This window comes from Aptenodytes patagonicus, chromosome 6, assembly GCF_965638725.1.
Source record: "Aptenodytes patagonicus chromosome 6, bAptPat1.pri.cur, whole genome shotgun sequence".
NCBI lineage: Eukaryota > Metazoa > Chordata > Aves > Sphenisciformes > Spheniscidae > Aptenodytes > Aptenodytes patagonicus.
The window spans coordinates 64,552,406-64,578,412 of NC_134954.1; the positions used below are offsets into that span (position 1 = coordinate 64,552,406).

At 40.9% G+C, this 26,007-nt stretch overlaps 1 protein-coding gene across 13 annotated transcripts in view; it reads left to right on the top strand.

The window, feature by feature from the left end:
* The window catches only part of KALRN (kalirin RhoGEF kinase), a 536,830-nt gene that overhangs the window by 356,440 nt on the left and 154,383 nt on the right, over nt 1–26,007 (top strand). For 11 of the 13 annotated variants that reach the window (XM_076342988.1, XM_076342996.1, XM_076342997.1 and 8 more), the window contains 12 exons: nt 2,653–2,772; nt 5,479–5,697; nt 9,102–9,251; nt 10,204–10,318; nt 12,936–13,051; nt 13,620–13,742; nt 16,303–16,485; nt 17,582–17,700; nt 18,941–19,007; nt 19,926–20,035; nt 21,870–21,939; nt 23,654–23,743. In XM_076342988.1, coding sequence (XP_076199103.1) covers nt 2,653–2,772; nt 5,479–5,697; nt 9,102–9,251; nt 10,204–10,318; nt 12,936–13,051; nt 13,620–13,742; nt 16,303–16,485; nt 17,582–17,700; nt 18,941–19,007; nt 19,926–20,035; nt 21,870–21,939; nt 23,654–23,743 — 1,482 coding nt within the window. The remainder of the gene's footprint in view (nt 1–2,652; nt 2,773–5,478; nt 5,698–9,101; nt 9,252–10,203; nt 10,319–12,935; nt 13,052–13,619; nt 13,743–16,302; nt 16,486–17,581; nt 17,701–18,940; nt 19,008–19,925; nt 20,036–21,869; nt 21,940–23,653; nt 23,744–26,007) is intronic. The other 2 variants (XM_076342990.1, XM_076342994.1) reach the window with 1 other exon arrangement.

Consider the following 26,007-nt stretch of genomic DNA (forward strand, 5'->3'; position numbering starts at 1 on the left):
GTGGGAGTTGTTTCAGAACTGTGGTGATTGCAGTGTTAGACAACCCATGCCTTGCAGTGAAATTGTTCTTCAGCAGCAAGTGGCTTTTATCTAAGACGCTGTCAATGTGTTTCTGCTTCACCATTACAAAAAAAAATGGTGAGGCTTTTTAAGAGAGTCTTTGGAGATTTATTTAACTCCAGAATTTTTTAATCACTGCTTCTACAAAGTTGATAAGATCTGTAATCTGTAGGAAATGTCTGTTTAAAGCCATCTTTTGCTGTTGGCCTGTCTGCACATTGCCAGATAATGGTGAATATATTAATACAGGAAATGATCAGAGAAGTGTCTTGGTGCTGTATTAGCAGCTTCTATACATATTTTAATGAAAAGGTGTTAAGCACCATATAAGTAGGAGTCAATTTGTGAGCAGGTCTTGTGAACCAGGTACAAATGTGTACATGCTCTCTTCCAACCATTTCACAGTCTACTTCCAAACCAGTGACACAGTGAAAGGCTCTGCAAGTGACTGGGTTTTGCACTTAGACTTAAGAAGCTTTGGGTATGAAACTGGGGTCATTATTTAAGTTCTTTCAAGCAAAATTTGCTAGTGCTTGGATGCTCACTAGGCCTGGAAGGGGGAGTGCAGGAGCCCCACAGTGAGTGCTTGAATGCACAGTCTGGGGGAAGGCAGGAGGGGCACAACCCAGGGGTGGCAGCAACCTTGGTCAAGAAGCGTGCTGTAAGCATTGCTGACAAGATGTAGTCCATCAGAGCCTGATCTGAACTGCTTCACCCTGAATATTTTTGAGTCAACAAGACAGTTGTACAGAGGAATGTACATGTATCATTAACACTAGAGGAAATGTGGCTGTTTTCAGTTGTATGGCTCCTCTTCCTTCTTATTCAACGTTGTTGCCCATTAGCTTTTCACTAATCAAGTTGCTTTGTTTTAAGACTGAGGTTTCCAGTGATTTTGTTACTATTTAGAGACTCAGATATTTGTATGAAATCTGCATCAAAACCTCTGTAGCAGGTTTTGAAAATTTCAGCTTAAATGAAAGCTGTTCCCAAGAGGACCCTGTCATGCCCTGATTGTATTGTTTACAAAAAAAAAAAAAACACCACAACACAAAAAACTCCCTGCTGAATTTTTAGCATACGTACTCAGTATTTTCTACACTCTAAATGGCCCAAGCCAGGATATATCACGGTATATAAAATGTGAAAGCATGTCTTGCTTTATGATGTCCTCATTTCAAGTCTTTCCCAGATGCAGTGGTCCTTTGGTTAACTTCAGCTTTTGGTACCATGTACAATGTAGCCTTCTTGTCTGATGGATTATAGAAAATGCCAGCCAAAAAGATTGCCATATGATAACCCGATTTCTTTTCCTTTAAATCTTTGTTGCATTTCCCACAGGAACAATAACACCTGCTGATGAAAGAAAGAAAGCTGACAAATGAAATCTTCCACACTGTTGTACTGAGCAGAATGTAATTTTCTACAGATTAGGGTCAGCTACATGTGTAGATGGCTCCCCTTTCTTTCTCCTAGGGAATACTCATTTTCCTACCCTACAGGGAACTGAATGGCTATAACTAGGGTGATACATGATGTAGGGATAAAAACCAAAACAACAGAAAATCCCTATTTCTTTCAGACAATTTAATGGATCACTTGATGAAAATGATGGCACAAAAGGGAAATTACTATGTAGAATATTGCAGCAAAGTCAATTTTAGAGCTTTGTAAATCACAAGCTAAATTTAGGGCAGTGAATGGGCAGTCAGGATTTCCTGTGCATCTGTGAATTGAATTCAGCAACTTTCTGGCTTTATTGGAATAATTTGACACCCACACAGGTAGAAAATAGACTTTGAGACAACACAGCAAAGAACTTGCACGTGTGTTCTGGGTGCTAATTTTGCAAACATATGTCTTAAAATAGCACAAAATGTTGTTGCTTCAATGAATAAGTACAAGATTGCTAGATTAATTATGTATATTTAGGATTTGATTCTGCAGTCATTACGGCATGGGTTGCATGTCTACAAATAATCTGCATATCCCTGAAGTAAAGCCTCTTGACTAAATATAAAATGCAAGACCTGGGTTTTCTTCCTAGCTCTGCATGCAGGTGGAAACTCCAACTGCATCTTAACTCTGTGTCAGATGAAACCAAGTGTGTCTTCTCCCTCTTCACCCCTAAGCTCTGACTTCTGTGTGAAAGAAACACAGGCAAGTGGAGTAGAAAGGAGTTGCGAGGTCCATGATTCCAGTTGGAAATTTGAAAAAGAGAGAGATCTTTATGTTTAATTTCAAATCTCCCTCATTAGGCTTTGTGGTTTTGCCCTGGGGTATTTGCATAAGGGAACATACATTTTTGTGATCAAACTTTGGAAATGAAAGCTCTTTGCTATCCGAATATCCACGTAAATACTTTGGGAGTTTAAGTCTTCAAGCAATAACTTCTTCAATAAGATCTTTGCTCTCTAAAAATTTATGTCATTAAGTCTTTGTCCTAGGATTTCTTTCTGCTCACTGATTCAGCCTGAGACCACGCTGGGCAAAGTACCTTTTTGTTAGCCAGGCTGAAGCATTTTCTGATCAGTGACTACATAAACCCTTGTACTGAAGCAACCTTTCCATAAGCACATCCTTTCTTTACAGGTGCTTGGCTGGATCCGGAATGGTGAATCAATGCTGAATGCAAGCCTTGTCAATGCAAGCTCCCTCTCTGAAGCTGAGCAGCTCCAGCGAGAGCACGAGCAGTTTCAGCTGGCCATAGAGGTAACACGAATAAGTTAACTTTTTTTCTCCTTCCCAGGTGAACATCATACAAAAGGTTCTCTCTTGCGCATCAATCATTGCTTGCTTGAAGGAAGGGAAGGAATAAGAACTTTAGAAAACCAACTTATCATTAAACTCGTAATGCAGCCAGAGGTTAATAGTGAAATAAATTATTTATCATCTGCAGCTAATTCTTCGGCTGTCAGATATCAGCCTTTCCATTCATGAAAATGACACTTGCGCATCTCCTGATAATTTCTTTGGTAAAAAAATAAGATGATTAAAATTCACAAAGTGATCTGAAAATGGGAAAGGTTTGTGAAGTCAGTTTCTTCCTACGTCCACGATTTGCAGATCGTTTCACAGCATTCATTTATGAATATCTTTGTTACTGTGTAATGCTCTCACATGAAATCTTTGTTTCATTCAAGTCTCCTTTTGTTGACAGAAGAAGAGACAGTTCATTCAAACCCACATTCTCAAATAACTTTACTCTGAAGAAGAGGCAAGAGGGGCGATTTTTAAGAATTGCCTGCAAAACTGAGCTTTTGCCCCTGCTTGCCCTGGAGTAGCACATCTTTGACCTGGCCCTTGAAAACTAATTGTGAGCCAACTCATTTGCCTCGCTCATGGGGCCAGGACATGGCAGGAGGAATAGCACCTCCTCTGAGCTGCTTTCCTTTGGATGAGGAGGTAGTGGAGGGCTATGGACCCCCCTGAGTAGGGCACTACAAGACTCATAGTTCAGCTCAGTACTTTATATATGTTTGTCATTATGAACGAGCCCTACACTCACAGGGTGTGCTCGCTCTGCTTGCAAGAAAGAGGGGCCATTGCTTTCTCCTGTTCCTGCTTAACAAGGTGTATATGCTTCCTAGATTATGTTAATTGTTACCTTTTTACAAAGCAAATAACAAGTTGGAAAATCCCTTTCTGTGGTTTATATATATTTGAAAATAACCAAAACTAAACCAAACTTTAAACTATGAAAATAGTACTTCCATAATGGAGATTTGAAGAGATGCCTGATTTGGGGGGGGGGGGGGGAAGTGTCTTTATGTCTTCTGGTAAACTTTAAATAAGTCAATATACATTATAGTGTTGCTAGTAAGTATAGAGTTTAAATCTCAGCTAATGACCTATTTTGATCCAGCTCCACTCACACTAAGGAAGGAGCAGCTGTTGCAGCTCCTAAGGGAAAAGGAAGAAGTTTTCTATCAATTCTGTATGAGCTGGCTGGTACCAAGCTGTGCTGACCACATCTTGGCAGCTGTCACCAGACAGCAGTGGGGAACAAGACACCCACTGCCTGTGTTATCGCAGCTTGCTGCCATTGGGGAAGTGCTTGTATTTGGTGGTACATGCAAATCACAGAGGGAGAAGAGGGTTACGCCGCAGTTAGGGGAAAATAAGTTTTCAAAGGGAAAAAAACACTAGATTAAATATTTAAAGTGTTCAAAGCTCAATATGGGGAAGAGATCAGCAAAGCACACAGGGCAGACTGTTCTCTAAAGGCATTCTAGATGTGGAATTGATTTTCAGTTGAAATCCTTTAAAGTCTATTTAAAACAAGTATTACAACTCTAACATCAGTAAAGCAGCTGGATATTAAATTTAACCAGTTGTTCTTGAACGTCTTCCTAAATGTTTCTGCCAAATATTAATCCTTTTTTTTGCTAATAGCTTTCTCTACATTGCATTATTCATCAGTGTATTACCAGATGATTTCAAGCTTCTTTCCAGGTTCAAGGATTAGATCATAAAAGTATCACATGAGAATTTGTCAGCAGCAGTTACAAATGGGATGCAGAACAGAGGAGTCTTTGGGAGATTTTAGGGCTTCTGTTCAGAAGATTAAAATCAAATATTGGACTAAACCGTGCCTGAACACAGTTACTCAGGAGGCTGTGAAGGGCCGGTGGCTATTTTCCTCTCAGCAACCCACAGAGGAAGGTGTAACCACCACTTGGTTACTCTGAGAGGAGCTGGTGTAGGCTAGGGAATGGGGCAGGTAATGTGGCTACTGAGTAAATTGGGGAACAGTGGAGAAAATGGCTTGACTCCCCCCAGCTCTGCCCTTAAAGGTAGCATAGTGTAGCTCCAATATGAGTGAACGGACTTTCAGAAATGCGTCTTGTAGGGGCTTATATTTGTGATATAGTTCATGTCATTTAGTAAGGCATCTTTCTGTCTTCTGGGGTTGATGTTTTTTTATCCTGCAGACGGGAAAATTACACATATGAGTAAAGCTGCTGATGCCAGCAAACTGCCTGGCAAGAGTCAAATTTGGGTGATTAGGCCTATAGTTTGCCAACTCTTTGGTGTTTGCTTTTGTATCTGCAGATTGTGTGGGATGCGGTCAGCACTGACTACAGGCTGGGTGGGAGCTCAGCACAGCAGCTGCCTGCATTGGGGTTGTCAAAATGGATCCACTGGGAACCCCACCCCGGGTTGTTGCCCAAGGGGCAGTAGCTGATCGGTGGAGCTAACCCATCTTAGCCAGTGCTTGCTTGTCCCAAGCTTTAATAACATGTTGCAAATGTGTGTGAATAATTGAAACTAAAATGCTTTGCATAAAGTAACTGTTAACTGAAGATAACTCTGAAAATGTTTCACTCTCTCACATCTCCATGCTCACACCTTGCTTCACCTTTCTACCATACATCTGGCACATCTATACAACCTCTTTCCTCCCCTCATACACAGTCCCTCTTTCATGCCACTTCCTTACAGAAGACACACCAGAGTGCCCTGCAGGTCCAGCAGAAAGCCGAAGTGTTGCTACAGGCTGGGCATTACGATGCCGATGCTATCAGAGAGTGTGCTGAAAAGGTGGCCCTGCACTGGCAGCAGCTGATGCTGAAGATGGAAGACAGGCTCAAACTTGTCAATGCCTCGGTAGCCTTCTATAAAACCTCTGAGCAGGTGAGCTGAACAGTAATATATCTGTATCATAGCATATTGCTACAGCCCGGGGTTTAGCTCCCAGTGTATAGTGCAAAGGTCTTGCCTCTCACCAAGATCAGCGGTGCAGTCTGTCCACTCTTCCAGAGTGTTGAACTGTTCCAAGTACCTGCTCTGCTAATACCACTAAGGAGCAGTGCTCGTTCTTCTCCCTTTTCCTTGAGTAATCCCACAAGTAGGAAGAATGTGGCTTCAGTCAGCCCTGCTTGCCCTTAAAAGCTGCCCTTTGTCTTTTTACATATGTTTGTATGTATGGATGCATGCCTCCATCCACCCATTAGGTGCATATAAACCTTTGTGTCACCTGAATAGGGCCAGTGTTGAGCCCTCAGGTGACTCCCAGCTGGTAAACACCAATGTGGGTGCACTCCATGGTGTAGCAGAGTAGTAGGTGTGGGTTTTCTACTCTGACCCTGAGTGCAGAGGGTCTTCTGCCAGCAAGGGATCTCACAGCATTGGCAAAATTAACTGAAAGGACATTTGCTCCATTGGCATAGCAATGCTAAGCCACACATGGAAACCAAAGTTTGAACTAGTCAAAATTGTTTCTCTGACAAGTATTGTAACAAAAAAACCCCAAACCAACCAAACTAGAAAAGGCAGCAGTTTGCAATAACATTAATCTTAAAGTTTTCAGTGAAGCAATGTCATTCTTGAAGTTTTTTTTTTTTTAATTGTCCCCTTTTCCAACGAGAAGAATTTCTGAAATCCCGCCATTTTAGTTTCAAGTTCTCATGATATCAGAGTTAATTCTGAGGAATATTGATCTGCTTTTCCTTCAGAACTGCTTGCAACTAATTACTTGTTACTTTGTGAGCAGTACTAGCCAGTGTTTTCACTAGTAGTTAAACACCACCATGCCGAAAAAGATGCCAAGATATGAAGGGATTTCTCTTAAATCCATCTGCAACACAGATAATTACAACAGTAACCATTATATGTTGACACAACTTTACTTCATTCCAGGTGTCCATAAATTGCAAAACACATTCCCGTTGGCTGCTGGTACGGTGGGATTATTGGCACAAATAATGGCACGAACAGGTGCCATTTACACTGTAGTCAGTGAGAATTAGTGTCATAGTGTGGATACTCGAACAGCCTTGCCTGATGTAATTTACTGCAGCCAGGCAGTTCGTATTAGCATGGACATTGCAGGAACCTGTGGTTTTATACAAAAGGCAGCAGTGATTTCCATTAAATTTTCTATTGTTGTTATCACACAGTTAGTTCCTCAATTAGAGAACCAGATATGGGAAGTTTTTTAGCACAACTAAATATATCATTATGGAAAGAGATGATTTTTTCCTTAACATCAAGGCTGTAGGTGATCCTTGGGCCACTTTTTGGTGTCATTTGTTTAATGCATTTTTAAGATTGTTTAAGATGAATTCATTCCTTTTAATGAATGTCTTTCACTGTGAAGTTTCAAACAGATTTACAGTCCCTGATGCATTCAGGATTGAAATGAATGACTGCTGGTGGAGGATTGTGAGAAATGAAAACCATTAAGGGATTCATTAGTGCTTCAGACAGTCAAACGTGCTGGCCAAAATATGCATAGCCAGTAATTTATCAATTCAGTCTCTCTTCCTGTTTCCAAGTCATAGACAAGCATACCGCAGTGCCCACCAGTTCATTCATTAGTTGTGTCTATTCAGCAAATGTTTAGGGCAAAGATCATTCAGTCTTTGAATGCTCATAAACTCACTGCTGCATGTAGTCTGTCATCTTCTTTTGGGCTGCACAACTGATCTACGGTCCTTAACGGCCTGCTCCCTGACTAGATGACAGTGGATTGAGTAATTTACTAGGTCCTGAATTCTCAGAGTATCTAGAAAAAGCAGCTAAAAGGGTGGAGAGACTCTCACAACCAGCCAAACTTTTTCATGCCCGTCTTCTCTAAGCATACTATGTTCTTGATATAACTGGTGGAGCCCTGGCTTTCAAATAGCCCGGTTTCTCTCTGACTTCATTGACAGCCCACTTTGTATTAATTTCTCTCATTGTCTTAACAGAGAGATGATATTTGCATGTGCAGGGACCATCCTTTCTGAAAAGATGTGGACCCCAGGTAGTCCATCTACTTTCATTTTTTTATGTCACCAAAGTCCAATAGAGTACCAAAGTTTTCAAGAACTAAGAAGTAAAATGGAAATGCTTTTCTGTGCCTGAATAACACATGGGTCACTTGCTCTCCGATAAATGTTTGAGGGTGAATGCTGGTTTGCATCCAAGCAAGAAGATGATTTTAGATTGTCAAATGCATAAGGTCCTTGAACAGCCTAGCGGCAGAGTAAGTTGATCAGTTCACCTCAGTTCACCAGTTCTAAAACTGAGTTTGATGTGTTCATGAATGGCATTATATGAAAATGGCCTGTGATAGTGGGGAGGATTAGTGGGTGATGCTGGAGTCTCTTCCAGACTATGCTCTTGACCATGTAGGGTCCTCTGAATTATAACTGTTCATATAAAAGTTGCAGGAGTGAGCAAGAAAAGGGTGAACATGGTTAGCTGGACCCCCAGCAATAATTGACTGGATCTTGAGTAATCTCAGCAATGGAGTGTGTAGGAAGAGCCCTCTGGAAGAGAAGAGGAAAGTTCCAAATGGTCCTGAAAACTTTTGCAGTTTTTTCGGTGTCTGCACAGGCCACTAAGAGTCATTTTCAGGATCTGCAACGCAAAAGGCTCAGCCTTGTCTGAGGCCACTGCACACACAGTTTCCAGACTGCGTTGGTTTATTTACCTCATTCCCATTATTCTACCAAGATAGAAGATACTTGTGTAAGACCTGTACAGTGGAACACCTGCATCCACCTAGGTTGCGACACTGATTTAATGTCTATTGGTTTCCATCAGTCTTTACAAAAGCTGTATAGGGAGCAACTAACATGCAGCTGAAGAGAATTGGTTCCAGCTTCAGACTTTGTTTCAGGAAAGTATTTAAGCATGTGTTTTTCTTTAAGTATGTGCTAAGTCCCTTGACTTCAGTGGGATTTAAACACATCTAAAGCACCCTTCCGGAATAGGGATTGTTTCCTGAATGATCCACTGGGGCCAACACTGACCCCTGCCTTGATTCAACCTTTTGACCTTCCCCCCGATTATCCATTGGAAGAGAAGAAGGATTCATCACCCTTAAACCAGAGGAATTACATCCCAAACAGTAGAGATCCCTGTGGGTAAGAACAACTGCTAGATCATTCTGTCCAGGGCCTGTTTCATACCCACTTACCCTCCATGCCATGGCCCGTAGTCCAAAACATTTAGATTTGAAATGTTATTGGTCATTGACTTTTACTGAATATGTTCCTCCTGATTATGATTGTAGAGAACTGAATTGTTGTGCTATGGGCATGTTTCAGGTGTGCAGCGTATTAGAGAGCTTGGAGCAAGAATACAGACGGGATGAAGACTGGTGTGGAGGTCGAGATAAACTTGGGCCGGCAGCTGAGATAGACCACGTCATCCCTCTGATCAGCAAACATCTGGAACAGAAGGAGGCTTTTCTCAAGGTCTCTTTTTATTTAGTTCTCTAATAAATCAGGAAAACTCTCCATTAAGTAGTCAACTTAGAGCAGTGTTGGTGAGTTTGAGAGGAGACTCTGAGGTGTAATTCCAGTTCAGCTACTGGCTGGCTGTATAAGCCCTAGGCCAGTTTCGCACTCTTATAATAGGGGTAATAAGCATTATCATCAATGTATATCTCAGAGAGATGTCATCAGGACTAGTTAGATGCTATTTGCATTGCACTTGGAGGATGTTAGTAGTTGTGCTGGTTCAAAGTTCAAATTCTCAAAATTGCATATGATGAGCATTATAAATGACAGGTATTATACGGCATTTTGGTGTTGGCTTATACAAACCATCCAGCATTTCAAATTCTGTCCTCCAAGCCAATAACTGAAGAACTACTAACAACTGAAGCAATTGTGTGTCTGCGGGGCAGCACCAGGAGGGAGACAGAGATTTCCTCCTGCCTTCCAGGTGCTGCTTTGTAAGAACTGTGGAACTGGTAGGCTGACAAGTCAATTGACAGCCAGCCTCCCATCTTCCACTAAAACTGATATACAACATGAAACTATGCTTGCAGGCAAGGCTTAAGAAATTATGCCTCTAGATTGTACATTTTTTGAAACAATGAGTACTTTTCTTGAGAGATGGGTTAGCTCTGATTAGATTGAAAATGTGTGATGTACTGGCTCTTTACAACCAGTTGTTTTATTATTGTCATTAATTTGCCTTAATAAATAAAATCAGCTGCTATATTTAAAATGACTTGTGTTTCAATACATTTATGAGGCTGTTAGTTTATTAGCTGAGTTTATTGACTCTTAGCTGAAGCTTTCGTGTTCCCATACAAAAGAGAACTTCTCCCTGGCAAATAAGCAGAGAACTCCCTTGGGTGCCTTTTGCTTTTTTTGCTCATCTTTACTGATTCTTTTTGGTGGGGGCTGTTTTTCTTAGGCCTGTACGCTGGCACGAAGGAACGCTGAGGTATTTCTCAAGTACATCCACCGGAACAATGTCAGCATGCCCGGAGTAGCAAGCCATACAAGGGGGCCCGAGCAGCAAGTGAAAGGTTGGTGCGCTGGTGCAATGACAGCGTTGAAGGTTTTGTTTGCTTCCCCCTCTACTGTGTGGTCATCCTAAAGTTTGTGAACATGCTGAGAAGGCACCTTAAGTTTTGCCATTTGCTGTCACTAAAATGATACATATGCCTGACACCTTTAGCAACGGTAGTGAGGCCTCTCAGAAAGCAATGCCTCCTCTGCTAGGCATGAGTTCTTATACAGAACTCTGCTGTTGCAAGTGGGGGGAGGAGGGGAAAGGAAAGGGATTTGAAACATGGGCTCTGCCTGGCTTCTCTTGTCAGGAGAGTCCATGGGAGTGACACTGTGCCATCCCCCATCATGTAGGTTGTCAGCTGAGATGATCAGACACTATTTTGCCTTAATATCTAAAAATGCATAAACAAATAAGCACATATCAAATACAAGGTCTAGATGCATCCTATTGCTGCTGAGCACTAGAAAAAAATGAACCCCAAACTTGTTTGTCCCTAGGATAGGTCTGCTATTTTTTTGTCCCTGGAATCCTGTTTGATGTCCTACCACATCAAACAAGTCACCAGCAAAAGTATCTGCCTGTAGTTACTTTCCTTTGGTCAAAAGAGCACCGTTTACAGTCAGATGATACATCTGAGATGTTTGAAATGTTTCCACTCCTCTGCTTAATAAAACAGTCATTAATCTGTGCCTAGCAACGCTGCAAGGTACTGATAAGAATGAGCAAAGTGATTCTACAGAAATAAACCATTTTTTGGTATTATTATTGGCTTTCTTACAAGCTGCAGAAAGATACAGGTTAAAAGCAGTGCAGTCATTGTATGTGTGGGAGAGATGGGAACTTTGGTTATGCACAGATGAAAATGGTGCTACTGAAGAGATTATTTTCCTTCCTTTCTTTCAATACCAGTTCTTCAATGTTAACATGACTTCGTTCAACTTTCCCCAGCTACTGTGTCAAATGCTTGTTGTTGTTGTGGACTTTTGTTCCCTACAGTTGAAAATCACGGGAAAATTAATTAAATCCTGACTCAGCAAGCCCTTAAATATGCACCTGATATAAGCTTGTGAGTGTTCCTCACTGAGCTTGTTTGAAATTACTCACTTACATAAAAATCAGCTTGTATATTAGTCTTTTTCTAAGCCAAACGTGTAATTCTTATGCTTGGCAAGTCTATCCACAGAAGATCTTTGAAGTGGACACATTAGTTCAGAATAGAAGCACCATTTAGTAGGATACTTATTGTGCTTCCAAAGCAAAGTCATTAATACAGAACAAAATTAGTTTTATTTGGCATAAACTGTTTATGCAGAGACCTGATCTAGAGCACCTACGACAAGCTTCAAGTTCATTTTGTCATTCAGACAAAGTTCCCTCAGCAGGGACTGGGCTAAATTTTGCAATTAACTTAAGTATTACAATTTTTTTGACCATAATCAGCATCACATTTGTAAATGGGGAGGGATACATCCAAATCTGTTTGCTGCCACCAGCGTTGATACATAAGCAATGAATATCAGTACATTCAGAAAGGGCTTAGGGTGAGAGAGGTTATTAACAGGTGCTGTAAATTATCCTAAGCCACTGTAAGTGGTTGAGAAGCCAGACTCAGTGTTTTAATATAGAAGAGGGTGGCTGCTGCCCGGGCTGCGTGTGCCTAAGCCCCCTCTAGTGGATGCTCCGCTTTGAGGATAAGGGCAGGAGGGCTGCCATGCCTTACCTGCCGAGGTAGCTACCTGAGTTCCGTACCCAGACATGGCTGGGATGAGCCACGCTGCTGCCAGCTACACATGCCTTAGCTCAGTTTATGTCAGTTATATAGTGTAAATCTCTTGCACTCTCTCTGCATGTAATCTTTTCAGTTAAACCCATGGTACTTTTTAAAGAGTTAAATCACACTTTTATCAAATTGATACAGTCTGGCTGAGCACTCAGGTGTTGAAGGAGAACATGTATGTCCTAGACTCCAAGGAGTAGCAGGTCTGCTGCCAGTCTCTTCCTGAATCTGGGTGTCTGTCACATCCCCGTCACACAGAAAACAGTTTAGAGGACCAATACCAGGCCTCAAACCAAAATTGTAGCCCAGCAATAACTGCACAGGGAGCAGCACATAGAGGGTTGCCAGGCAGCACAGCTGTATAAGAATCCTTACCAGGTATGTTAAACTGGGGGCTCAGGTCTGAATTAAATTCAGTCATGACCAAAGCTCTGCATGGGACAGTAGGCTGTAGTGCCAAGTGCTGGGTAGCCTGTGGCCAGAGCAACAGACAGGGTAGTAAAAGGGCAACTTGTCCTTTGTCAACCAGTACTAGACTCCTGAAATAAGCAACAGAAGAGAACGAAAGGACTAGAAATCATGTACCCCAGCGTATTTACTGGGGTAAATCCCAAACTCTGTTCTAGCATCTTCTCCTTTACCAGATAACCCTGCAACTGCACCTTTTTTTTTTTTTATTTTTTATTAAAGCAGCTCCTTTGAATCAATGCTTGTTTTTAAGAAGTACAGTCTTAGGGGCTCTGCTCTTGGGAGTGCGGTCCAGGCAGAGTGAGTAAATTCAGCTTTTTATGGCTTATTTCAGTATGCACTCATAGAATCACTAATCATGCAGATGTTTTCCTTTGCCCTACAGCCATTCTGAGTGAACTACTGCAGAGGGAGAACCGTGTCCTTCATTTCTGGACCCTGAAGAAGCGGAGATTAGATCAGTGCCAACAATATGTTGTCTTTGAGCGCAGTGCCAAGCAGGTAGTGTAAAAACCCCACTTTGTCTTTCTGTCCTGGCAGTGTGTAAATATTTCTTGTATCTGTGTAATGCCTCTGTGTGGGGTTCCTGTTGCAATCTCAAGTTGTATTTAAAAACTGTAACGTTTGAAAACATAGCAAATGTAGATTTTTAAAACAATTTAAGAAAATTCCAAAACCCAACTACAAAACTCAGTATTTTTGCCAGGTTGATTAATTTCTGGATTTGTTCATTTGTTTGAAAATAAATATAAGAGCAAAATGTTTTATTGAGCTATTACTGAATGAGAAAACTGCTTTCCCTGTGTGCAGATTTATCTGTATATAGGTAGAATTCCCTACATTTCTTTTTCTCCTAGGAAACATACAGCACCTTTTGTATCCCCTCCCACCTGCTTTGATTACTGTATTCTTTTTATGTGTTCCTAAAAAGTGTTTTAGTATACACAGTATTAAGTCCCAATGGGTTTGATATCCTTTACCTTGCAGATTTTTTTTGTCAGACAATTAGTTCTTGAAATAAAAAGACTGTTTGCTTTGTTTTTCCTTTGGTTGTTTTTGACATTCACAGGCCTTAGACTGGATCCAAGAAACAGGCGAATATTACCTCTCTACTCACAACTCCACAGGGGAATCAGCAGAAGAAACTCAGGAACTCCTGAAGGAATATGGGGAATTCAGAGTACCTGCCAAGGTAAACAGTGACTTTAATCTAATTATGGCATCTGCCTTAGTCTGTGTTTATGATCCTGTTTCAATGCCTTAAATCTCTGTAATAATATTCTCTTGATTTTGTGTTTTCCTCCTGACATTCCTAGCCCAGAAGATAAATGCCTTTTGAGAGCTGTGATCTTTCATTTTTAGCAAGACATAGGCACAAAAAGGAGGTTTTCTCCCCCTTGGTCTGTACTGCTTATGGAGCATTTTTGTTCTGATCAGAAGGAAGAGAAAGTCCATTTGCATACAGATTTCACAGCAACCTAATGAGACATACCCCAATTCCATCCTCAAACAATCATACAAGAATGGTATAGAGTAACTAATTGATCTGAACATATCCAAGGTCATCTTCGATTCCCCGTCTTTCTTCTGTCATTACAACAACAATTTGTTTCATTAATTCCAGCTGGGTTGATCACAGATGATCATTTACCTCATTACAAATAATCTGCTGATCCTAACAAAATAGTTTAAATAAATGGGATTGTAATCTCTGGGGTGAACATTTTTTAATACAAAGCTGCATTACCAAGAATCTATCAATTTATATGGAGCAATTCTGAGAAATCTGGTGGGGTTTACAGAGGAATGGTGATTGGATCTGCCTCAGACAAATTAATGCAAACCATAGGTAATTCACAGACAGTGAATCCACAGGGGTATTAACAGTCACTCATATGGATCTAAATTGCAAAGTCGGACTGCAGCAAGACCATGGCTTTGGTATTATGTAGCTTCATTTCACCGTGTCCCGAAATTGATCTTCTGTAATCCTTAAATTCCTCATTAGGCTGCCCATACTTGCATGGGTTTGATTCACAGGCTTTGTGGTGTTCTTGTCTCCTTCCTTTTTCCTTAGCTTGCATGTTTGTGAAAATGGGAGCTAACTAGCAGTGGATGGAAGTTAATTTAATCAGACAGGACCCGTACAACATTCCTTTAACAGTACTCCTGGCCTCCAACCACCCATAATCAGTCCGCCTGAAATCATCTTCCAGTTTATAATTTAATTGTGATCAGAATAATCCTGATTCATCCTGAAGTGTCCAAACTATTTCTACTCTTGACTTCGTCTAGGATTGAGTTTTATACCTTGTTCCTTATTGACCATTACTGGCTGTTCCTTACACTGATGCATCTAGTCTTGCTCCCTAGGGCACTAGTAAATCACTTTCCAACTGCTGACCTAGAATATTTTCACTGCCATGTGCAATCTGGTAAACGCATGTCACTCCCAGACTAATGTTATTCTCAAATTAAGCTGTAACTGAAAGCCTTCCTGATCCAAATAAATTTCTGGCCAAACCAAGTGTTTGGAAAGCAAAAACCAGTAGCTTTTGGGAATGAAACACCCTCTAAATATAACAGGAAGTCAGATTTTTACTTCTCCATACCTAGCCTTGCTTAAGTACTCAATTAGTTTGTTAAAATGACCTCTGATTCAGCTGTTAATTTATTTTGCTGGTGAAATTTCTTGAATTTAGTTTTGTGTTTGAAATCTGCTAGATGTTTTCTGGTCTGACATGCATTTATCCATTTGTGGCCAGATTGCTGATAACGTCAAGTACTTGATAGCATGTCTCACTTCAGGCAGAGTCAAAAGTTCTCCCCATCTCTGAAAAGCAGCTTACCAGTACCTCTGGGGGATATGACTGATTCTCCTTTTGCTTTTGAGGATTAACATGTGTGTCACAGCTGGAGTGCAGTCTGTGCAGTTGATATCTCAGTTTTTATAAGCATTTTGCACTTGAGTTGGCTCAAACATAGGGTCCAGGCACCTTCAGTTCCTAGGATAGATTTGGAATCTAAGCTAAAATTTATAACTAGCTCTTTTGTGCTGGATTTGCACAATGTTCCTCAACATGGAAAACCACAGTATCTAAGGGGCAGTCAGAGCCCAGGTGGAATAGAAAAGACCTCTGGAAGGTTTGGGGTTTCAGGGTATGTTTTGGAGTTCAGGCATCTTTTAGTTTGTAATGCTCTAACTGGAACTAAAATACTGACAGGAGATTTTATAGTAGACTAGGAATTTGGATTTAAATTCTGTTTGTTTCTGAAACAGAGTAGTAGTGACTCAAACTCACTTCCTGGACCGATATGTGGTGTATTAATGACCTGCCTACACAGGTCTGCAGAACCACCTAGGTATAGATTCAGAGTAACTTGATGTATTTTATGAGGTGTGATTTTTAAAATCCTGTCTTCTACTGCAAGGCTCACAAAAAATAAGTTTTTGGTTATGGGAACGAGGCATGTCTAACTTCCAACGTGTTTTCCTTATGTGTTTGTGTGTGTGTGGTTTTGAAAACGTGACTTTTTCTATCTCCTGCAGCTTCATAAGTGTCCTTACAAAAATGTCATTCCTTTCATGTTTTACTGGGCAAAGTTTAAAGCATCTGATTCTGTATAAGATGAAGTACAGGCACTCTTTAATGATGTAGAAAAAATTGTGAGCTGCTTCTGACTGCTTGTGTGAATTAAAAGCAAAGGAAATTATAATAATGCAACATAACCAAGGACCGTATTTTGGGCAGCAAACAAAGGAGAAAGTGAAGCTCCTCATCCAGTTGGCTGACAGCTTTGTAGAAAAAGGACATATACACGCCACTGAAATTAGGAAGTGGGTCACCACTGTTGACAAACGCTACCGTGACTTCTCTCTCAGGATGGGGAAATACCGCTACTCCCTGGAAAAAGCCCTTGGAATCAATACAGAGGTACTGTAAGTCCATGTCCTGCTGGGTTTTTATACCAAAGCTGAAAGTCACAGAGGGAAGTGAAGGCTGTGGTATGAATGCTGCAGGTTATCGTGTGTCCCTTAGAAACACTTAAAACCTAGTCAACCTACCTAGCGAAGCTCAGAACTGTTTCTGAAGAGAAAAAGTTTTTTTGTGGTGGATCAGTGATATGAGGAGGAGACAGATGAAGATCAGAAAGACTTTCTAAACAAATGTTTGCATCATTCTCCAGGAGACCATACAGCTACTGGGAAGGAGAGGGAAACACATTATTTGAATAAAAGTCTGTGTTAATTTTAGCATAAGCCATAAATCCTGCTCCCACACCATTATCGTGAATCAAACTCAGGCTTTGACTGTAAGTTTCCACTCTCTCATCCTTTAACTAACCAAAAAATTGATCCCCAGCCTCATCTCTAAGCTCTTTTAGGTGTAATAGAGCAACACAAGCAAAACAAAAATTAGAACCTCCTGCTGTTCCCTGGCCACAGTATTAAGGGGGAGTGCCAGAAGCAGAAACACTTAAAAACGTTTCAGTCAACCATCCTTCGATATTAAGTATAAAAGAAAAAGGAATAAATTCCCTCACTTACACCCTCAAGATACCTTAAATGTACTGTTCCTTGTAGGGTCTCTGGTTTACACGAAGTTACTAACCACAGTCTGGAAAGGTATTTCCATAGCAGAAGGCCATTGGAAGTTGGGATTGTCTCTGCATAGTGCCCTACCTAATCCAGACTATGTATGAAGCCCCATACTAGGCAACTAATTTAGATGTGAAGGAGCAAGGTAAAATTTAGATGTTTGTCGTCAATACCTATTTCTAGATAAGAGTAACAATGAAGGCTATAATAAATGGCATAGTTGGCATTTTTTTAACATTTCTCGCTCTCCTTCTCACCTTCTCCCTTCTTACTCTAGTTCTTATAAATCTCTTTGAATTTCCTTCTTTCTGACATTGGTATCTTTATCTTACTTTTGTCCCTTCTTATCCATTTGATCTCATGAACATGCTGCATTTTGCACAACAGTAGGGTTACAATGAATTTAAAATCTGTACTGTCACTTTTTCTAGGATAACAAGGACCTAGAACTAGATATTATTCCAGCAAGTCTTTCAGACCGGGAGGTGAAGCTGCGAGATGCAAATCATGAAGTCAATGAAGAAAAAAGAAAGTCGGCCAGAAAGAAAGAGTATGTCCCCAAATGCTCACAGTCTGCCATGACACATTATCTAAGAGTAATTCTATGATATTTGCATGACCAGAACTGACTGACAGTCCTATAACTCCTTCCAGCTGCAGAGCTATTGAGATAAGTCTACAGGTGTAGGGCAGAAGTTGTGACTTGTAGGCTAGAGAATTTCAGAACATACAGGTTGAATTTCTTTTGGTTTTAATCAGAAGTTACTTTTGGAAAGGGAAAGGAGTGAGTCAAGCACTTCAATTAGACCCTGATGTCATGGAGATACTCATTGTCATGCTTTCTTTGTGGCTGTATGTGAAAAGTAAAATGAACAGAAAAAATGAAAGGCATCTTTATATGTCTAGATATCATCTAAACTCCAAAGACATCCAGAGGAGTTAACTGGGTTTCAGTGGCACAAGAGTTCACTTGAAGTTTAGGTTCAAATTTCAGTGGGTGTAGAACTGGAAATATTTCATATTAGAGGAAATATTTGGAGAGTGCTTGTTGCACTTAAATCTAGAAACAGACTAATTTCACAGTATTTTGTCTTAATTTTCATGTGAGAATATTCTGGAAAGTATTTGTATGTACGGTCCTTAGCCCTCTGAAATTGTCACTACAGTGCATAACCTTGATAAGAAACAGTTTCTACTTTAGGGAACAGTGTTTACACTTGGTCTGCCTGTGGCGCATTTTAAAAACATTGGGCATTTCAACTTTGAGATACCCAGCCTCAGGCACCACAGATGTGGTTGTTCGGCTTCCCAGCAGTCTGGATTTCCTCTAGTCAGATACCAAGCTGTTGAAGCCTCTTCAAAGTAGTGGTGTCTCCCAAATCCATCTGTATTGCCACTGAGGGTCAAGTTTCAGGGTGACGTACCGTGACTATTAGCGAGGATGCAAGTGGTGTTGGTGAATCTCAAGTCCTTACTCCTGGGGAAAAAAAAAATTCTGAGAATCAGTTGACTGTTAAGGATGGGCATGTAGTTAGTAAATCACGCCTCAGGGTTGCAGGAATACAACTTAACAGAATTTTATGCAGAAAAGATATTTAGAAACTAACCCTACAAGGGACTAGAGTATGAAGTGGTATTTCATTCATGGAGCTGAAAGGTGCGAAGTGAGGCAGCTGAAGGCTGAGTGGAAATACACTGATTCATGAAGACAACAGAGGGATGTTTTGTTTTCTGTTCATTGTCCAAATGCCTATAATGTCCAAAACACCTGAAATACTTTCTTTTTTCAGATTCATTATGGCTGAGCTGCTTCAGACGGAAAAAGCTTATGTCAGGGACTTACATGAATGTTTAGAGGTGAGTTACGGCCCGGGAAGTGTCCAGTATTTTCAGGAAGGACATGGTATCCTTTGCGGTAGTGATGTTCACTGTATTGCAAAGGCTGATCTTGACAAGAGTCTGTGTGGGGATAACACCTCTGGTGGCTAGCCGCAGAGCTATGTCCTGCTGGTGGTGGCAGCTGGGTGGGCAGCAGAGGGAGCTTGTCTCCCACTGGCAGAACCATGCCCTGTGCTCCCCACGTGTGTCTGTAAATGTCTGCACCTCCAGGGATACCTGAGTGTGCCTTTATTTACAAAGCTGTGCTGACCCCTGCAGAGTGAGAGCAATGTCCTCAGACTCAGTAAAGAGCAATGTATTTGCACGTTGACCTGAAATTTGTTGGTTTCTAGTCTTTTTTGAATCATGGAGCATTTTCTTAAGAATTCAAATCTATTCCTTTGGATCATCTCGTGCTAGAGAAGGAGCTGGATTTGCACTGTCAAATACCTTGCCTAGCTCTACAGCAGGGTGTTCCTGAAGGGGACTGTGATATTCAGGGGAAAAAGCAGAGTGTATTTCAGTGAAATCTGTCAGCTTTCACATTCCTGCAGTTTGAAAGAGATTTTTATGTATCTAATGCTACTGAAGTCGCAAATCCAGCTTATCTTTCAACTGTTTCTGCCTGCAGTTTTTGGACACCGTCAGTTGGACAGCAAAGACAGGTGTTGTTGGCATGTTTCTGCTTTTTCCTCAGTCAACTTCTGAGTACCAGCACTTTGAATTTCTTTGGAGAGCTTTCTGTGACACTGGAACATTTTTTTTTTTTTAGCTTGTTTGTTTAATTTCAAAGTACATAGTTCCCTTGTCAGCCTGCGCCTTTAGCAATAAAATAGGGAGATCTATTATTTTTCACTGCATTTATTCACAAAGCTAAGAATTGCTGGTGTCTTCCAGACTTACCTTTGGGAAATGACAAGTGGAGTGGAAGAAATACCCTCTGGGATCCTTAATAAAGAACACGTCATCTTTGGCAATATTCAGGAGATATATGACTTTCATAACAAGTAGGTTTTCCTAACAGTTCTGTTAATGTTTACTGACCAAGGAAACCAAAGGCATGTGTATACCTATACATCTATGTGGTGTCTGCAGTGAACACCTACAGTACAACGCACGCGGGAGTGTAAAGTAATTGATCCAGATTTGCAAAATAATGTTTGATTTCTTGTTTTGTTTCTTTTACAAAAATGAATTGCATCTTAGTTTAAACTTCGCCTTCAGCTGATTAACAATGTTAAAGCCATATTATACCAGTGCTTTGTAGCCCTATACATGCTTTCAATCTCACAGCACTAGATCTAGTCTGGAAACTTGCCTGTCAAAAGTATGATCGCTTGGAAAACACGAGGGGAAAAAAGGAATGGCTGACATGATCTGGGTTAATAAGTAGCTTTCCTGCCACTTCTTGGAGGCTCTCTGTATTTAATCTGTAACTAACAGTACTCCCTTTTATCAGGGTAAGACTGTGTATCAGATCAGCTTAGAAGGCATTGTTTCCCTGCTATAATGTGAATGCAATAGCAGTTACAAACTTAACATTTAGGGGTGCTGAATCCCACAAGTTCAGTCTGAATTTCAAAGTCTGTCTTCAAGTTACATGTCAAAACCAAAGCAGTTTGAAAAACAAATCAGAAAACCCTTCTCTGTTGAAGTTCTGGAAGACTTTCAGTGCTTCAGCCAGATAAATGCGCCATCACAGACACAAAATATGGTCATCACAGACACATAAATATGGTTCAACAGAGGCTGCCATATGCATGTTTTTGTGCAAGCAGCTTCAAAGCATATCAGGATGGTAGATTCAAACTACACATTACATTAAAAAGGCCTTTAAGTAATAGATGAATTGACTTCCAGCCCACAAGAATTGCCCTGTCATACAGGTAAGTATTCTACTCCCATTTAAAACTATGCTAGGATCACCCAATTGCCTTCCCACTTCCCCTCTCTTTGTGGTGCTATATCTTCTTTTTAGTGACCCTGACTGATGCCATCTGATTACTCTCCTTTTTGACTTTCCCTTGCTCCCAGCTGACACCCCTTCAACCCTCAGTCATGCCCCTCAGCTCCCTGCTGCTGTCATTTGTCCTTTCTCTGTCCCATCCTCCTCCAGCCTGCTGCTTCTGCATAATCCTTTTCCCACTAAAACTTCTAGCAACACTAAAATGAATTGCCCCGCCCTTGCCTTCACCAGCGTCCTCCACAATCTTCTCCTTTGGCTGATGATGTTAAGGCATCCCCCAGCCTGATTCAGGGCTGGGGAAACAGTACATTCAGTTGCTTCTCCTTCTGCAACTTCTGTTTCACATTCCTCTTTCCACCCAGGCATTGTACAGGGCTTTATCTGCAAACAGAGATGTCACTCATCGTACAAGATGTTGAGAGAAAGTTGATTACAAAATCTGTATTTTGGGAGTTTACTACTTACCTATGAAGCATCAAGCTTGTTTAAACTGTTGTCCTTTGCCCAGTGTGCTGAGTTTGGTGATGGAAAGCTGGCAGGTTTGAGCTTCTCTTTTTTCTCTTCCTCTGAACCGCTGCACAAGATCTTTTTGAAGATTCACGATCTGGTTCTTGAATATCACTTTGCAGTCCTGAATACACTGACCCCCTACTAGGGATTGCTACCTTTTTCCTTTCTAGTTTACTCAGGCATGACTGTGCTCAAAAACCAAAGCGTACCTTGGCAAAGACACACTTTTCCCACTGGCAGGACACTTGATTAGCCTCATAATCAAGATACAAGTATTGATCATTAGCACTGATTCACCCATTGGTCATTCTGCTTCTCCTGGGTATTTGACTGTAACTAATTACATTGGCGTCTTCTTTTTTCAGCATTTTTCTGAAAGAACTAGAGAAATACGAACAACTGCCTGAGGATGTGGGCCACTGCTTCGTCACCTGGGTAATGAGGCTTCTTCTTTTCATTATTTATTCAAATTAATTCCTCCAGCACAGACGGAAACAAGCTGGGAATTGGTGCAAGGGTTACGTCCTTAGTGATAAGTGAGATTAGGAGCTGATCTGGACTACAACTTTGTCCTTCACCTCTTCCCAGGGTGAAAGGTTCCCTCCCTTAACTCTTCCCCTGAGCAGTGGTGTGAAGGCTTTCCAGAGCCTCTGTCTTTGTCCTGCACTGACCAGCACAGCTTTTACCTCTGCTGGTTCCTGTTTAACAGGACTTCATCAAACCAAACCTGTATTTAGGAGCGACATTCATTTCTTTGCGAAGGGCCCTGGGAGGACGGACATTTAAAATCTTAATATACCCTCCTTAGAGAATTTTAGTCATGCCATCAGACCTCTACAAAGGCATGAACGACATATTTTATCAACATTTTTCTTCAGAAATTAGTGTCAAATTGCTGAGCCACTGTGCTCTCTCATTCCATTACCCAATGCCAGGATAATTTCCAACAGGACTTTGAAATCTTGATGCTAAGAGCCTTCGTGGGTGTAGGAGGCTCCAGGAATTGGCTACAGTAATTTATCTGTATGAAAGCTGTTCTCTTTTCAAAATATTTACCACACAAGTCAGCCATCATCATGTTTTCTCTGATGGTTTTATTCGTATTTCAAGGCTGGGAATTAGTATTTTAAAAGTCATTATGGAACATTTTCACCTACCAAAAAAAATGAGCATGTTTGGAAGATTTCAAATGGACTTTTAATTTAAAAACATGACAAAAATATTGATGAAATGGATTCAGAAATATTGTTTACAAAGAAGAAGTTACATATTTATGAAAGATGGACACATTTACGTATTGTTCTGTGCAAAATCTTCATGGTACTTTTAAGATACTACCACATCATCTCAGCAATAGTACATGTCCAGAGCTGTCTGTATGGTTACAGACATACATACAAAGCTGCCTGCCCAATTGTAGGGTCCTGTTATTTAGATATGTGGTATAAAAAAATGCAACAGTAATAAAAGGTGGCCATCCTCCTCTTCCGTTTGCCTGCCTCTCCCTGAGACCAGAGTTCAGTAATATGAAAATGTTCTAAGGCAGGAGTGCACAGATGCTTTTAATTTCCTCTTAAAAATAAATACATTAGGAAATTAAATGCAAAACACTCCTAGCACAACATAAAGTTTGAGCCATTAAAGTCTGAACCAAGGTAAGAAAGGCAAGTTTGGGCCAGGCATCACAAATCTGAGCCAGTCTCAAGTCAAAAATGTTGGCTCGAGCCAGTTTAAGCTAGGTGAGTCTTTTGCCCAGAGTTTCTACACTGGCTTTATCTGTAAGTAGGTGATAAAGCCAACATTTCATGACTGGGTTTTGAGACCTGCAGACTTTTGGATACAATCTGTATAACGTCATTAGAGCTCTTAGAAATGATTTTATAGCTGGATTAGAAGTTTAGGCCTTCCCTCTGTGACACTTGTTAAAGAAAGCCTCCCACCACTGTTACACGGTGCACCTCGTTCCCCTCAGAACTGCTCAGGTAAGGTATGAACTGTCTATAAGTCTTCTGTTCTTAATTTGCAATTCTTATGTTGCTTTGAGAGGTGGGGGTTTATTACCTGTATTTATCCTGGTGAGCCTTAATGAAAGACTGTGCAAGCAGAGAAATAGCTTATCTTGCTTTTCCCTTGATGTTTGTTTTCACAGGCAGATAAATTTCAGATGTATGTCACCTACTGCAAAAACAAGCCTGACTCCAGCCAGCTCATCCTGGAACATGCAGGGACTTTCTTTGATGTAAGCAGCCATTGCCATTTTCCTTCAGCACGCATACTGCAGCTGAAACACCTCCTCTTTACATCTGAGCAACGGGTTCCTTTTTGTGCTTTGGCATTTGGGTTTTTCATTCCGCTGCAGATATCACATGCTGTGAAAACTGATAGGCTGTGGTGTGATGTGTGATCTTCATCAGTGTGGCAAGTAGTTTTTAATTGAGACACACATTCTTATGGGAACTTTGTGCATTTTTCAGACCCAATCCTTTCTAAAGATCTGGTTTAGTGGTAAAATGAAAAGCAGATCCCATTAGATTTTATGACCTGAAATCCCTAAGTCCAAAAAAAGATCCTGTCCTCCTGTTCTGCAAATTTTACCCACCCTGTTAAACATTTGCTTCATCATGCTAGTAAGGGACTCCATTGACTGCAATTAGACTGTTTCCCTTACAAGCACTACACCTGGTGATAAACATTTGCGGGCTCCAAGCCCAGTTTTGTAGGCAGAGAAAAATCTCTGAAGTTTTTGAGTACTTTTAAACTAAGCTTTCCCTCTGATTTTTGGAACCTCATCCATTTTGACATGCTTGTCTGCTAGCGTAGAGCTTTAATTAGTTGCTTTCTGAAAAAATGCTAAGATCTTTTTTCCAAAACATTGAAAATCTTTTTACAAATGTAACACCACTCAGCAGGATCCAACCCGCCTGACATGAATGAGCTCCTCTGGGTTTCATATGTGCTAATGGTTATAGCACTCCAGTTAAACTCAACACTGAAAGGTCTCACATGAGCCAGAAGAAAAGTGATGAACACCTTTTTCTTTTGCCTTGTTTTTTGCCTTGTTACCAAATGGTCTAAAAGTAGAATTGAACTGAAAGGGATTTTCCAGGAGGTGGCGCTTGAGCCTGTTGAATGGTTTAGTACCGGTTGGTGGCTCGTGAAGGGTTTGAGCTGCCTTAGGTGTCTATCAGTGGTGTTCGCACAGGTCAAAAGCGTTTCTTTTGCTAAGCTTTTTCCACTCCAGCTCTGTATAAGGGCTAGAAAGCTGCCTGATGTTGCTTAATAGAGAATATTCATGTATCAGCATCTGCTGTTTTGCAAGGGGAGATGTTTTCCTTCCATTGGTGGGAATTGTGCTGGGCTACCCAGTGGTGCCTGTGCAAAAAGAGAAAGATGGCTATCCCCCCAAAAAAATCCTCTAGGAGTCACTCAATCTGACTAAGGTAGTGGGAAGTAGCTGTAGATCCTTCTTATCTTGATCTTGGAGTGGCAGCGGTTAAGTGGCAGGACAGGGGACAGTCTGGTCCAAGAAGTACGGAGGAAATGGCTGGTTCTTTTCTTCCAGGAAGAACCTGGAATTTCCCAAAACACCCTGATGATGAGAGTGAGTCATCTAGAATAACACTCCTTAGTAAGAAGCCTGCTTGAAGATCACAAGTGTACAACCCCTTAAATTGTATAAACCATCATAGAAAGCCACCTTGGAGATGAAAACAAGTAGTCCCAGTAATCCGTCTCAACCCTTCAAGTCCATGGAAAATTTGCAGCTTCAGGGCTCATTGCAAGGGCTTCAGCTGGTGGAAATCAGCATATTATTGAGGTGATAGAGTTGATTTTAGTGCCTGTTATTTAAGCGAGCTTTGGTCCTCAGGTCAAAGACAGAGTTTGGTTCAGTCTATATGCTTCTGCTATTTTGGATATTTTTCTCCTTTAAATCTTGGAAAAGATCAGTTGTTATATTCAAGAAGCCACAGGGCACCTTTAACTTGCATGACCAGCATTTACAGAGTGGAACATGGTAAAGGTCATTGACTTTGGTAGCATTGCAGAGCATTGTGTTTCTGCATGGATGATGGCTCTTGGACAGTTTCTCTGCCAAGCTAGAGCGTCCCTTAGGAAATGGGCAGAGGCGCAAGCAGGGTCTCAGTTTCTCCTTAGTAATATTTTTTTCTGAAATTGTTCACCAAAGATTTGTGTCATGCATTACAAAACCTAAATCTTTCATGAGTTTTTTAGTGCTGAATCAGTCTGCTCAGCAAGCCATTGGTCTGTACACCCAGTTCAGGATGCAGTTTGTCCTACTAAACAACTGTACACAATTAGATGACTTATCTTAATTTGTGAATCTCTTTAGACATTTGATACAAAATCTGGGCACTTTATCACTGCTTCACGGTAAATTCAGCAATTCTTATGGTATGAAATTGTATTCAAGTATTCCTCTCCCCATATTATCCATAGAGGGTCCTGTGAGGGTGCTGTGCTGCCCTACGCAGAGGATATTTT